Below are 14147 nucleotides of genomic sequence, written 5' to 3'. Positions count from 1 at the left end.
CCGAGGAAAGGAAAGACTTCTTACCATACCTAACTTTCTACCACACAGAGAACCAGGGACATATCCACAGAAGGAAACCCCTCTGGTTTTGATTACAGAAGGACAAGCCGCCCTGAATAGCTACATTAAGAGATACCGGCTGTCACCTTTAACAATAGGTAGAACCAACATAACCCCTTTGAACAAGTAGAAGCTAATTAGCTGTTTTTTGAAGCCGGCTGAACTACTGGAAGAACAATTAAAAAGCATGCACTTTGTTGGCTTACTTCTAAAACATTATTTCGTTACTGAACCTCTGTTTCACAATGACTTTTTCTGCTTGAATATCCTGTCTAATGATACCGTCAACCAACCAAAATCTGACACATGCTAGTCACTCAACTTGTTCATTATCCGCAGCAAGGATTTTGCAGTTTATTAGTAACGTTCCAAGAGTTCCTATCAACTGGTGAATGTGTCAGTCCACACTCGAATAATGGATTTCTCCAACAAGTATTAGGCTGCAAACAAGCTTCTCTCTTCGAAAAATGTTAAGACTGACGTTGGCTAGAAGGAAGACAGTGGGGAGAAGAATGCAGATGGTCAGTGGAAGCTCCCCGAGAACACAATTTGTCAGCATGTAAATATCCCAAAAGTCTATCAAAACCAAATTCAAACACACATTTTTACTCTTACATATGAAGAAATAGGAACTTGTCATTTACCTCTTCTCTCACATACTGAAGTCTGCTAGCACTCAGCTGGTAAGAATTTAACTGCCTGAGTTGACGTGCTATACATTACTTGTTGAAAGAAGCTTCACACTTTGACCAATGTGATTATGCTGAAGTAAAAAAAATGCCAATAGGTTTTCTCTACAGATACCATTCCTCCTCTTCATTTTGAATGAAAGGGCTTCCAACACCAAAGTATTTCTAATAATGGTGAGAGAAAAACCTCTGAGATTACTAAATTTCAGAAGAAATATTTTGGCACCAACTAAAAAGCTCATCCAAGTCTATCAGGCACCATTCCCCTTCCAAAATTCTAAGATAAGATGTTTCACCAAATTCTAAAAGTTACTTATCCTTGATTACATAAAATCCAAGGATTATTCCATTTCTTTTCTCACACATCATTAGAGTAATATCAATACCATCACTTTTGGTACATATTCTCATCACTCTTTAGACTCAAGATTTAAAAAAAAAAAAAGATTAAAAAAACCAACCAAAACAACCAACACCCAAACACCAAAAATTGCATTTGTTTTACAGCTGAATCCTCCTGACAGGTCATTAGAAGGTGGTTATCGTTAGGATATGCCACAGATGATTCTCCTTCCAATCATACTTCTTCCTAATTTGAAAGGTCAGTATGTTAAGGGATGCTAGAAAGAACAAAAGTTTCTGCCCTCACACAGTCTGGCAGGACACAACAGGGTAAGGGATAGGACAAAATTTCTCCCTTCCTCAAACATAACCTCCAGAGCACCTGTTGCCATAGATCCAAAGAGCATTCAAATGTATTTTCTGAATCACTTCAGCTATCTTATAAAAAAAAAAGTAAAATTTGTTTTTAAAAGTAATACTTTACAATTACATGTCATTTGGGGGAGACACAAGGGGGATTTAAGTTCAACTTGTTTAAAGTACTGTTCCCTCATTTAGAGGGGACAAAAGCCAACCAAAATGACTTCTGCTTTATTTGCCATCCATCAGAAGGTTTTTAAGCCATGGAAAAGTATAGCTCACACTGGAGCATCAAGATTTTTTCATCAGGGATCCACTCCATTTCCACTGGAATAAAAAGTGGGACCTCAGCACTCTTGGCTTCTTTGAAAGCCTCTGACCTAATAGGATGTGATTCAGTATTTTTTCAAGTGAACAGAAACAGAAGACTTTCACCAAACTGTCAAGTGTTGGGTTTTTTTTCCATAGGGGGGTTTTCCAGAGTGTTGTTAAGTCACTCCTCACCACTGAGTTTAGGGCTGTTGTTTTATTTAGGGAGGGGAGAATGTATTTGGGGGCAGGAATGGGAGCAAAACCATCTTATGGTTTTAAATAGCCTTCTCACAGATTATTCATGGTTCCATATCTTGCTCTTAGTACATATATGGCACATACAAACTAAATAAGACCTCACCACTGATTTGCATCATTCTAAACGGGTGAGATTAGGTGAGGCTTAATTTATTGGGGTCTGTCCTCTCCCATTATGTGCCACAATCTGAAGTTAAATAAAATGTAATCAAACCATAACATTTTTAAAAGCCATTTAAGACAACCTTTTTGACAGGCTTTGTGTTAAATTTAATGTAATATAACTATCCCTAGGGATAACTTGCAAAACAGACCCTTTCCAAAATTAAAGGCCAGGGAACTAAAATGAAAATATTTAACCAGTGATCTTCTCTACGCTACTTTTAAAGTAGCATTATAAACAAATGATGAAAAATAGATCTAATCTATCTTAAAAAGTACAGTAATTCAAACAATTGTGGGCAATTTAAGAATTTTTGCAACTTTCACAGACTAAATGTTTTTCAACCCTGAAACATGGAAATAAAGAAAACTCTTCCATCATGTAACTGCTATGAGCTAAAGAGAACTATCTGTACCCTCTACTGACAAACACTACCAAAAATTTCTAAAATTAACAGTTACTTACTGCGAAGTTTAATTTTGTCTCATACACTTAACACTAACTGAACAACAAAATTAAACCACTTTCCTGTTCATGTGGGTCTTCCCCAAAATTCCTAGAAGCAAAGTTTTTCATGTTAGAAGGCTTGATAAAACAATTAGTTGTGTTTAAAAATAGCTTTTAAAAACAGATTTAATTTCAACTTACGTGTTGATACTGAAATCCAAGTTTTCAAAATACAGCTGAGAGAATAAAGATCACTATGATCATTTCGGCAGTATTTAAAGACTAGAGATTAGCGTTATCTAGATGAGATAAGAACTCTGAACCTGAAAAAATAAGGTCATGCCATTACAGCTTCAGTTACCAAAAAAACCCCCTCCGAATCACAAGTTTGTAAGCCACCAAAAGGAAGGAAGCTGCTGAAACGAAGTTTAAATCAGCTATGCGAGCTAGCAAATAAAGCTCGAGATACAGCCAGCATGTGATTGGAATAGAACCGCTCATGTAAGAAACATGTCCATAGCAGGACACAAAGTATCACAAGCAGAGCCCCCAAGGGCTTGCCCTCTGACCCATCTCGTTTTAGACCTTTATCGATGGCTGGAGGATGTGGTGTAAGGCAGGTCAGTGAGTTTACAGACAATGCCAGAGGCTGGGGTGCTCAATGGCAGGGATGTCACTCAGGAGGACCTAGACAGACTAGAGGGGTGGGCCAACAGGGACCTCATGAAATTCAACAACGACAAACATGATGTCCTGCTCCTTGGAACAGAGCACCCTCGGCATCAGTACAAGCGGCAACTGTCAGACTAGGTAGCAGTTCTGCTGAAAAGAACCTGGGGGTCTGGTAGACAATACACTGCTTTGAGCATGATGCTGGAGAAGATTGTCTGATGACCCAAATGAATCTACACTGCTATGACTTTAAAAGGTGATTTCAAGTAAGAAACTACCATTCCTATTCAGAGCCATTATTATGAAGTGACATTAAAAAACAGGTAGATTGCAAGATTACAGTAACGACCAACTGCACTGTTCCTGCATCAAAACTTTCAATACTCATCTAAAATAGAAGTGATCTTTAAACACAAAGCAGGCATTTTTAATTCAAATCATGTATCTACACTGCAGATCACAACTGGTCCAGGGACTCTTCACTGTCCCCTGGCTACATGTCATAGACTGAGCACATCCATTCCATATAGCACTTGACCATGGACCTCCTCCTCATGGCTCCATGTGATGTTCTTCCGGCCCCAAAGCAGGTTAGGCATTGGTTTGTTGTTTAGGTTTGTTTGGTTTTGTTGTTTGTGTTTTGGTTTTTGGTGTTTGTTGTTGGTTTGTTTTTTTTGGCAAGAAGGACAGGTTTTCAGTTTGAACACCCAAAATAATGCAAAAGCTAAGCTGTAACCCAGTGTAAATTATAATATTTTCACAGCATACTGACAATATATACTTATATACTCCACACTCTCAGATATGAGATGAGGGCACAGTGAAGTGCTGAAGCTGCAGGAATTCTGGTACAGTCTTGACTGCGCTGCCTCCTGGCACTGGCCCCCTGCCTGCACTATCCCTCAAATCGTGCTTGCCCTGTCGTCTCATTAGACACCAGTTGGCACAAGCTGAAACAGTATCAGGGCTGCACTAGTAGTTAAGCAGTATTTGTGTTCACCCTGCAGCCTCGTTTCACTAAGAAGTTAGAAACAGTCAAAAGAGAGAAGCCACAGACAATTTCTAAAACATTCTTCAGATCTACAGTCAATCATATTAAAAAAAAATAAAAATCACCAAGTTGCCTTACCCTTTTCCATTGTTTCCAGAACAAAAAAATGCATGACAACTCACCCTCATAAAAAGTTTAGTATCTTTCAGAAAATACAGAAACAGTAACCTAAACATTTTTGACCACTTACTTCCTTCTCCATTTCTAAAAAGGATGGATGTACCATCCAATTTAAAAAGTCTATCTGGCACAAGAAACTCTGCAACTTCAGTTATAAAAACTAACTCTTTTCTGATGAAATGACAGTACATTGAATGCATTCCATTTAGGAATGGAAGACAAAGAGTTAAAGCCATAGAAAAGCAACAAAATTCTGAGCAATATAGATTCTTATTCCCAGTTTTAAAAATAATTGTACAGGCACTTTCTGAAAACAAGCCTTTTGATGAAATTAGATCTCTTAAGTAACCTTTCAGGTACTAACTTTAACTGGGTCAATGTTAAGAATTAAAACAGTAAAACTTAACTGATTTGCTGTCACCATTATAGAGACAGTGGAGTCTTTCCAACTGTGAGAACAGTCTCGGTTAGGCGCACAACAAAACTAGATTAGACAGCCATACCTACTGTTTGTAAATGCAAAATAAACATTCATTTTCAATTTCAGCTTAGTTGATGACTATCTCAAAGCTCAGCAAACAAAAGAATTTGAGAAATATTCTTGTTTTTCATTGTAGCTAAGATTTAGCATTTATAAAACACTGATTCTTCTCGAGTATCTTTCCTTTCAGTCAGTTCAGTTCACTAACTATAGGGAATGTTCCCCTCATGTAATTAAAGAGTTATAAAAGCAAAAAAAAAAGTATTTTGGCATTTCTTACATGCCCATCAGAGTTAAGAGTATATAGGGGTTCGCTTTTAATTACATTCTGGTTTCAGCATTTTGAATTGAATTACCACCTAATTACAGCTTCATGTAAATCCTTAAAAATAGAAATTAAACCTTAACAAAATAAAGAATCTCAAAAGGTGGTATCTAGCCTTTTAAATTACTTCAACAACACGTACCCTCCTTGCCAACTAAAAGTACTCAACATCACATGAAGGCCAAGTCAATGTAGTTTAAGAGTTACTAACAAGCCTTCTCAGTGAATAACTCAAGAATAACACTGAAATTAATTACAATTTTGGACTGACTCTCAGTGCTGATTGAAACAGATTATCTTGCACCAATTTAAGGAGAAATACCAGTAGAATACAATACCAGTACTTATACAAGGCAAGTTTTTAGAATTCAGCAATATTTAATTTGCCTTAAAAAAAAAAAAAAAAAAAAAAAAAAAAAATCAATGAAATGTTGAGTTGGCAATACACACAAGCATTCCTGTTCTTCCACTGCTACATTGTAAAGTCACCAAGATTTTAGGTTACACAGCCATCACTTGGACTTTTGTTGGCATCAATACAATTTTAAGTATGTCACTTGCTCATTTGCTCCATAACAAAGCTTCTGCCTGAAAGCAACAGCAGCACAGTTCATTAGGAGAATCATCACAAAGAAAGTTCCAAAGACAGAGAGGTAAAGGCTACCACCATCCTGCTCATCCTTCTTCGACTGAAAGTCAAATCCTGAAAATGGGATTAATTTGGGAGAACTGCGCAACAGAAGTTAAGAAAGAAAAGATAAAAACAGAAGGTAAGTTCTTTCACTGAACTGTATCTAAAGCAATTCAGGATTTTGTGACAACACCTAACCAGAGGTTGGTACAAATAAGTCCTTCACGCCTTTAATACCCAGCCTCAGTAGATCCCATCCTAACAACAATACTACTGCTACCTCCAGCTGCTTCTGGCTACAAGAACAGGTAGTCTTCCCACAAACGCTTCCCTCATTTCCAAGTGTTTTTCAAATACCTCTAACCACATAACCAAAGATTTATGCCTCCAGTTAGTAAGCGAATTGTGTGTTTTTCTTCTTCCTAGACAGACTGCTTGCTTCCAGTTACAGCTTTAACTAGGAAATTCAGAAGAAAACTATGAATGTTGACCTTTCATCAAGGCTTACTTTACCGTGAAACTATTACAGTAATTACTGCAGTGGATAAACCCTTCTCTGCTCTCTTTCCACCAAGAATTGAAGTATTTAATGCATCTAATGTACATTTGGGATTCTTAGCCACAAAGATAGACAATGTAAACAATATGGCAGTACATATTCATTTTCTGTGGGATTAAGCCTAAATATGCTCTGCTGTTTGGCACTGTAGTCACAAAGCATTTTGAAGAAAAAACCTCCACCACCACACAGACAGTGTAGGGGAGAGAAGATAAGAGATGCCACATAAAGTCACTGGCATCCAATAACACTTCAATTTCCATATGGAAATAACAGGAAATAAGATGTGCTGAATTTTAAGCACCAAGGCAACAAAAACACATTAAGATTTCATCACACAAGAACTTGGCTGTAAAATTCGTAATTTTCTTGATCTTTTTAAAGAGTTCTCATTTTCAGGAACATCAGATAGCTAACAGACCATGTATTCTACCAACCAGCTAAAGCAGACATTTGCATTAATCTGCTTTCTGTTAATTAAGTGGCGGAAATGCATCTCCCCTTTACCAAGAAATCTCTTCCACAATCAGATTCCTTGTCAACCTCTATCTTCTTACAGCCCATGTTATAATGGCTATTCTCCAGATGATTTCCCAAGGTTAAGTACCCAGGACTTGCTGTATCTTGGCCCCGAATCATATAGGTCTCCAAAAGACTACTTTTGCATATTGTGTCCACCACATCTGTCTGTGAATAAAGAAAATGTTACTGCTATCTTTTAAGAGATCCAGACACTATACATACAAACTCCGTAACGATGATATGAAATAGAACTGTATTCCAATTTCAAAGACAAATACGCTATGGGAATTGGAAGAGAAGGTAGAATCAGTAAGAATGAAAAACACTGGAGTTACTGTTATCTTTTTCCCGTACCTAAAAGTAATGATATGACAACAATGAACCTCTCTAGTTGAATGGGGAGGTGTAGGGGGGTGGGAATTTGCCTATCCTCATTTGCAAATCATCTGAGCCCATCACCTAAGAGCTTTCACCCCAAAATTCCAGAAGGGGGGGCTGAGGGGGGGAGGAGAAAAAAGACATGGCATTCAAATACACTCCATTAAAACCAGCTGAAAACTATTATTCATGATAGCTGTAATTACCTTCTTGCACCCCCATATAGCAGAAAACAGCTTTCCCCACACACAGAACACCTCCCCCCCGCCAACTTACATAGCATCCAGCATTTGAAGACAAACTTATTTAAGCTTACTCTGAGAAAAGACATGTGTCTGAAGGGTAGACATGCAAATAAACCTATGACAGCAGCATCTCTCCAGAAACATTTGTCAAGCAGAGCTCTCCTAGAACTACACTTATATGTTCCAATACTGCACTAGCACAAGTACAGGTTTTATCATAACCCAGAAGATTTAGGGTTTGTAACTTTTGTTAAGTATTAACAGATTACATAGAATTAGTAACAGAATTTTGATCTGCAATCACAGTTACAACATCAACCTGGAGCCATGAAACTTTGTAAACTACATAACATTTACATCTATGTAAATGTATCTATGCTTGAAAACAGTATTAAGTAGGTTTACAAGTACTGCTCTCAACAGCAACATCAAGAGTGCTGGGGTATTGCCCAATAACACCACACATAATACAAAAAAGTGTACGCTCGCATAAAAAAAAAAAAAAAAAAGAACCTTGAGCAGGATTTTACTTTAAATGCAGTACTAAGTCTGAAGTATTTTATTGCTCTGCCTGTGCAATAAAGCAATTAGAGCTCAACCACAATCATGGACAGCTTGTGGAGAACATACCAGCAGAGACAATTTCACAAACAATACTCCTAAACCTTTGGCAGGATTTTCAAGTGCTACCAAATTAATAGTGAAAGGACAGTCAAAAAAACATTACACTAGCAAAATTAAAAGAAAAAAGTCTCACTTCCCACCCCTCAATTCCTTCAGAACACCTAACCATTCAGCTTCTGAAGTTGCAGCAGTACCTTGGGCTTTACTGTTCTATCTAGATTTTTTGGGGGGCTGTGGGGAATAAATTTTAAAAAATCATTTCCCCTGATAGTAATTGGTGTGAGACAGAAGAAGAATAAATTAAAAACTCAAAGAATAGAATGTTCCCCATGCAATGAAAATGCTACTTCAACTACAAACGTATCTTTGACACGCCATTTCCTTTAGCAAAATTACTCAAGACCTTCTGAGTGGCTTGAGAATGAATGACCTAGCATTAGGGGGGGAAAGAAGAGAGAGAGAGAGAGGACCAATACTTTCTGATGTGCTTCCTTCTGCTTGGGTGATTTTTAGCATGAATTGAGCTTGGGTGAGTTTTAACAAGTGTGAGTTTTGTCCCCTGTAAGAGACTTAAAGCTGCAGAACTACTTTGGTAACAGACTGCCCAGGTACGAAAGGCAGAGCAGGTAGGTCAGAAGAGAAGTAGTGATTATTTGGGAGACATGGAGTCTAAGAGCAACAAAAGGAACCATGAGATGTTAAAACCCACAACAGAAGATTTTGGTTAAAGACAATCCACTACTTCCAACATCTCCCCAATTTTCAGCTGTGTAGAGCATATATCCTGAAACATCACAGGAAATTATGGAAGTACACATTCTCTGTTCCTGAAATTTCGTAAAGTATAACTCAGAATCACGAAAACCAGAGGACACAGAAACATACTTCCTCGGGGGAAGGGGAGAACATAGATAGCATCTAAATAGAAACGTTCCTGATGAACAACCTGCATAATTTACTATTTTTCTTTTTTAAGCTCACCTACAATCTTGCCTTACCTACAGGAGAGACACAGGAAGCATATCATTTGTAAGTATTTTATTATTACTTCAGGATCTTCTGTTCTTTATTAAATCAAAAATACACACAGGTTTTTATATAAAAAGTATATTAGAGGGCATATGGAAAACCTTGACCCAGGCACTTTGTTTTCATGTTTAGTTAATACACATTCACCTCATCCTCTTGAATTAGTACAAATGGGTGCAAACCTACACCCACTTTTATCCAAGCATCTACAAATATTTTAAAGCCTAATAATATAACACAGATGCTCTTTTTCAAACATCTTAGTCAGAAAGGGGAAATATTTTCACTCCCTTAGCAAAGATTATTAGATTAACTGGTAATTCCTATCCATCTGAAGTACATTTACAGGATACCATACAGCAGTTGAAAGATAGTAAAATAAAATGCCTTCAACCTAAAGACCATTTCCACACCCACCATGTAGAAAAAACCCACAACATTTTCACCTGTTTAAAGAACACTAGTATTAATTGGTTATGTAAACAACTGCAGAACGCAGTTGCATATAAAAATAAATTAATACAGAAAACCAACACCCCCCACCACCACTGGACACATACGCTCAAGAGTAGCTGGAGACTGCATACCGGAGAAAGACAAACCAGACATCTTCACAACTGAACTCTAGGATTTCTTCAACCACTGCCAATATTCTTAAGTATACAGCCTGAGCAGACTTCTTTCAGACTATAGACTGGAAAAGAAACTACTTCTTCTGAGAATGATGTTAGAATCAATTCATCAGGTATGATTTTAAATCAAAACAAGTCACAGTTAAGAAACAGTACTTATCAAAATGCCCGTACTTCATGCTAAAAGCTTACATAATAGTAAAATTTTCATAATAAAAACATAAGCTTACTGTTGAATTTACTTATTACTAGACCTACACCAGGGCTGCAGATACTCTAAAATTTTAGGCGAGTAGAAAATAGTTTAATAATTGTTAAATACCAGAACACGTAATGTGTAATGCTGGAATAACAACCAAAACAATGTCATTAACATGAGAAGCAGTCCGAATTGCAACCAGTTTCCTGCTCATTTAGCAAAGATTAATTCCATCTTCACAGGCAAGAGAAACATCCATTTCACCTTACCAAGAACAACCTGAGCAAGAAATGCTAAAGAAAGGACAGCTTCTGTTGCTTAACCGTTCTTTGTAATAAGTAGGATAGGTAATGTCAACAAGATCACTATTCTGTGCTCTAGGCAAAAGGATCTTAATAGAAGGACATGGAAGGGAGAGACAGACACCAAGAGCAGATGGCACAAAGTCTTTCAGAAACTGGGAGTGGGGAGACGGGGGGGGGGGTTGAAATCCCTACAGAAAATTTTCCCAAGTTAAGAGGAATGTTCCTCGAGTAACTTAAAAATAAGGTATTAGGAAAAGGTGAAAGACAAGCCTTCTACTGCAAGACAAAACTGTCAGAAGAAATCGTGTTTTGTTTCAAGAGAGGAATAAATGGTATAGCCTAATGAAAAAAAAAAAAACCAAACCCAAACAAACCTCTGTCTGTCCTTAACCTGCTCTGTTATTTATCTGGTTAAAACAGAAAGGATTTTTTTTGGTTTATTTCTGGCAGTGCTTGCCATTTCACAGCACATTTAGCACACACGGAATTGATCAATACCGCTACAGACATAAGACTAGACTATCCATTTACTAACCACAAGAAAACGTCCTGTTCAGCAAAATCCTGTACATTATAACACTGAAATTTTAAAAGGCATTGTTATACAGATCTCATTACTCCCTTACACCGGTTACACCGAAAAGCTGAGCACTTGTCTGCTAGCTTTCAGACTGATGAACAAGTACACCCTTGCACACCGTGCAAGAACGCTAAAAAGCACATCTAAACCTACACAGAGGACCACAAACACATTCAAAGTGTAAGCAAAAAGTGCCAGGCTTGCCGTGTAAGCTAATATTAGATCCGTTACACAATTCACAACAGTTTTTTTGTGAAACTGACGGAGCTTCAAGGAGAAGTGTACCAACAGTTCCCCCAACCACTGGTTGCTACCATAACAATTTTCCTCCTAAAGAAGCGTGGGGAAGTCCTCACACCCCGCTGGCTCCTCACGACTCAGAGCTGGCGTTGGAAACTCAACCTCTGCTGTTTTAAAGAGAAAAGTAGTAGCTTTTTTTTTTTTTGCACTACAAGACAGTGACGTATGGAGTAGCAAAATACAAAATTGTTTAGAAACTGAAAGTCTGCCTTTTCAGCCTAATTCTGTGTACACATCTATACATGCACACACCCCTCACTATCATTAAAGGACGAGCTAATGCTTTCTGAGCTGTACCGATTCTAGACTAATGAAGCATTAATGAAGGTTACCATTCACCAGTGAATGGTCCGGAATAAGAGTTCTAATTGAAGTTAAGAGTATTTCAGCTGGTTTATTCTTATTTAAAAAAAAAACCCATGAAACACTAACAATTGCATTGCCAGATTACTGTATGTGACACTAGGTGGTTATGTCTCCACATTTGTTCCACACAATTGGTCTGAAATCCAAGCGCTGCACGCGTTTGAAGTGCTCATGTTAGAACGCTTTTAAGAATAATCATGAAAACAGCTTCTGCCTTTACAGTCACTGCCACCCCCAAACATTTATCATCTGAAAAAAGAAAATATTTCTCCTCATTCATATCAGTCAACAAGGTTACCTCCAGCTTTCAAGGGCTGACCCCAAAGCCTTAACGTTTAAAGCGACAAAGCCAAGAACATTCACTTACCTGAAGAACAAGAGATAAGAAAAACAGCGAACGCCAACTTAGTAGCAGCTCCCATTTTCCAATGCTGTTAAAACATTTAAGTGACTTTAAGTATCCAGTTTCCTGGGTCCTGCAAGCTGGAAAATCTCCCTTCTTGCTGAACCGTTATAAAGCAATCTATAGCAACATTTCTGCAGCAGATAGTGTTCATAAAACAGTAAAATCAGATCTGTTTAGACACTGACGATCTCCCTCCGGCTCTTTCTAGCGAGAATCCGGGTTGAGGGATGGATATATTTAGAACCGTGTTTCAAAACACACGTGTCATTTGGCTTCTGTACAAATGGTGGCAAAATTTAATTCATAAAAGTATGCTACGAATCCACTTAAAAAAAAAAAAAGTCAGCAATTAAGCTGCTGGACACGACGAAGTCTCTGAGCACACTCCAAATCTTTTCGACATGAAGCTCCGTGAAGCATCCCTCGTAGGTGCAGAGTGTCGGGGAGTCGTATCGAAATCAGCAAACACGGTGTTTTCGTCCTGGCTCCCCTCATACAACATGTAGTGTTTGGGAGAAAAGTAGCTCCATTTCAGTTTCAAACCTCAAAAGCCTCCGGGTGAAGGGAGGAAGCTTTGTCAGTTTCTTGATGAAAACTACCTTAAAAATAGCAAGCCACCAGCTACACGTGGGCAACGCTTCGGTTTTCTGTAATAATGCTGAGGGATTCAGCGTAACCCAGAAGAGGAAAAGGGGAGAAACAACAGTTTGGTAACAAACAAACCTTCGGGCTTCCCGAAAAGTGGCAAATCTCTAGTCCTGGCGCCAGTCAGCGAGAGCCGCACACCTCCCCTCCTCTTCCCGGTCCTTCTCCCGGTCCGTGCGACACCAGCACTCCCGAATCCGAGCAAGATTTCAAATTCTTCTAAGAGATTTCCATCCCCTCCCCCCCCCCCCCCCGCAAGAGGCTATATTTGGTATTTAAACACAGAAGAGCGACTGGAAGGGGGGGGGGGGTGGGAAAAAAATGAAAAAAAAAATGAAAAATGCAGTATCCAGCCGTTGGGGAGGAGGGTGATATATTCTTTGTGGCAAATCCTTCCTTCCTTGACTGCCGTGCTTCTAGGAGAATTCGGCTTCTTTGGAAGCGAGGAGGCGAGCGAGACTGCGGGCAGAGGAGGGGGATGCAGCGGCTGCCTTCCCCGCCGGCTTCTTCCTCCCGTGCAGCAGCAGCAGCAGCAGCAGCAGCAGGCGGCTTGTGACTCTTCTGCCTGATGCACGCTCCTCTCCAACTCCTCACGGACACATCTCTTCCTCGCCGCACCTCCGCCCGCCCCGCTGCTGTTCAAACGGAGAGCCGAGACGGTCCCGTCCTCCCCCCCCCACCCACCCCCCGATCCAGCTCTTGCCTTTTTTTTTTTTTCTCCTCTTTTTTCTTTTTCTTTTTTTTTTTCCTTTTAGGAGAAAGGAATAAGAAATAGCAGGGGTGGAAAGGAAAAGCCTGCTGGACTCCTCCCGCCTTCTCCGCCTGCCTCCCACACAGCGCACCAGGCGAGCCCCGGCCAGAGGGTGGAGGGGGGAGGAATCCCCTCGTCACCCTCGCCCCTAACTCTGACCCCGGCTCACTCCCGGCCCCGAGGAAGCCGCTGCCGAACCCGACTCTCTCGTCTCCCGGGCGGCGGAGGCAGCGCGGCTGAGACCAACTTTGTCCCTCCAGGAGTGCAGTTTAGGGGTTGGCGAGGAGAAAAGGCCGAGCCCGGGGGTTTTCTCTGGGCGGCGGCGGCGGCGGGAGCCGTCTCTAGAGTCCCCCGAGTCCAGCCGGCAGCTCGGAACAGCCCTCCGTACCCTGCTGCTGCTGCTGCTCCCCTGTGGTAATTTCATATCTACCCATTCACTTGTGTGGCGTGGAGAACGGACCCAAGATGGCGGCGCCCGGCCGATTGTTTTTGTTTCCTCTCCTCCTCCTCCCCCCCCCCCCCCCCCCCCCCCCCCACCTCTCCCCTCCTTTCCCACAATCACGGCAGCCCGTCGCGCGACGCCGGGCGGCCGCGCGCCGCCCCGGATTGACAGCCGCCCTGCCCACTCACGACCCAGCGGCCTCCGCCTAGGCCCCGCCTACCCTCTCTAACCCCCACCCCTTCTCTCCCTTCCC

The 14147-nt window shown here is 40.3% G+C and overlaps 1 protein-coding gene across 2 annotated transcripts in view; it reads right to left on the bottom strand.

Annotated features, from left to right (window-relative positions):
* The window catches only part of ACVR2A (activin A receptor type 2A), a 70141-nt gene extending 56201 nt beyond the window's left edge, over positions 1-13940 (bottom strand). For both annotated transcript variants that reach the window (XM_049815309.1, XM_049815316.1), the window contains exon 1: positions 12018-13940. In XM_049815309.1, coding sequence (XP_049671266.1) covers positions 12018-12072 — 55 coding nt within the window. In that variant the 5' untranslated portion in view covers positions 12073-13940. The remainder of the gene's footprint in view (positions 1-12017) is intronic.
* Positions 13941-14147: the final 207 nt, after the last annotated feature.

This window comes from Accipiter gentilis, chromosome 1, assembly GCF_929443795.1.
Source record: "Accipiter gentilis chromosome 1, bAccGen1.1, whole genome shotgun sequence".
NCBI lineage: Eukaryota > Metazoa > Chordata > Aves > Accipitriformes > Accipitridae > Astur > Astur gentilis.
The sequence above is the reverse complement of the archived record's forward strand: the minus strand, read 5'-3'. Positions and strand labels throughout refer to the sequence as shown.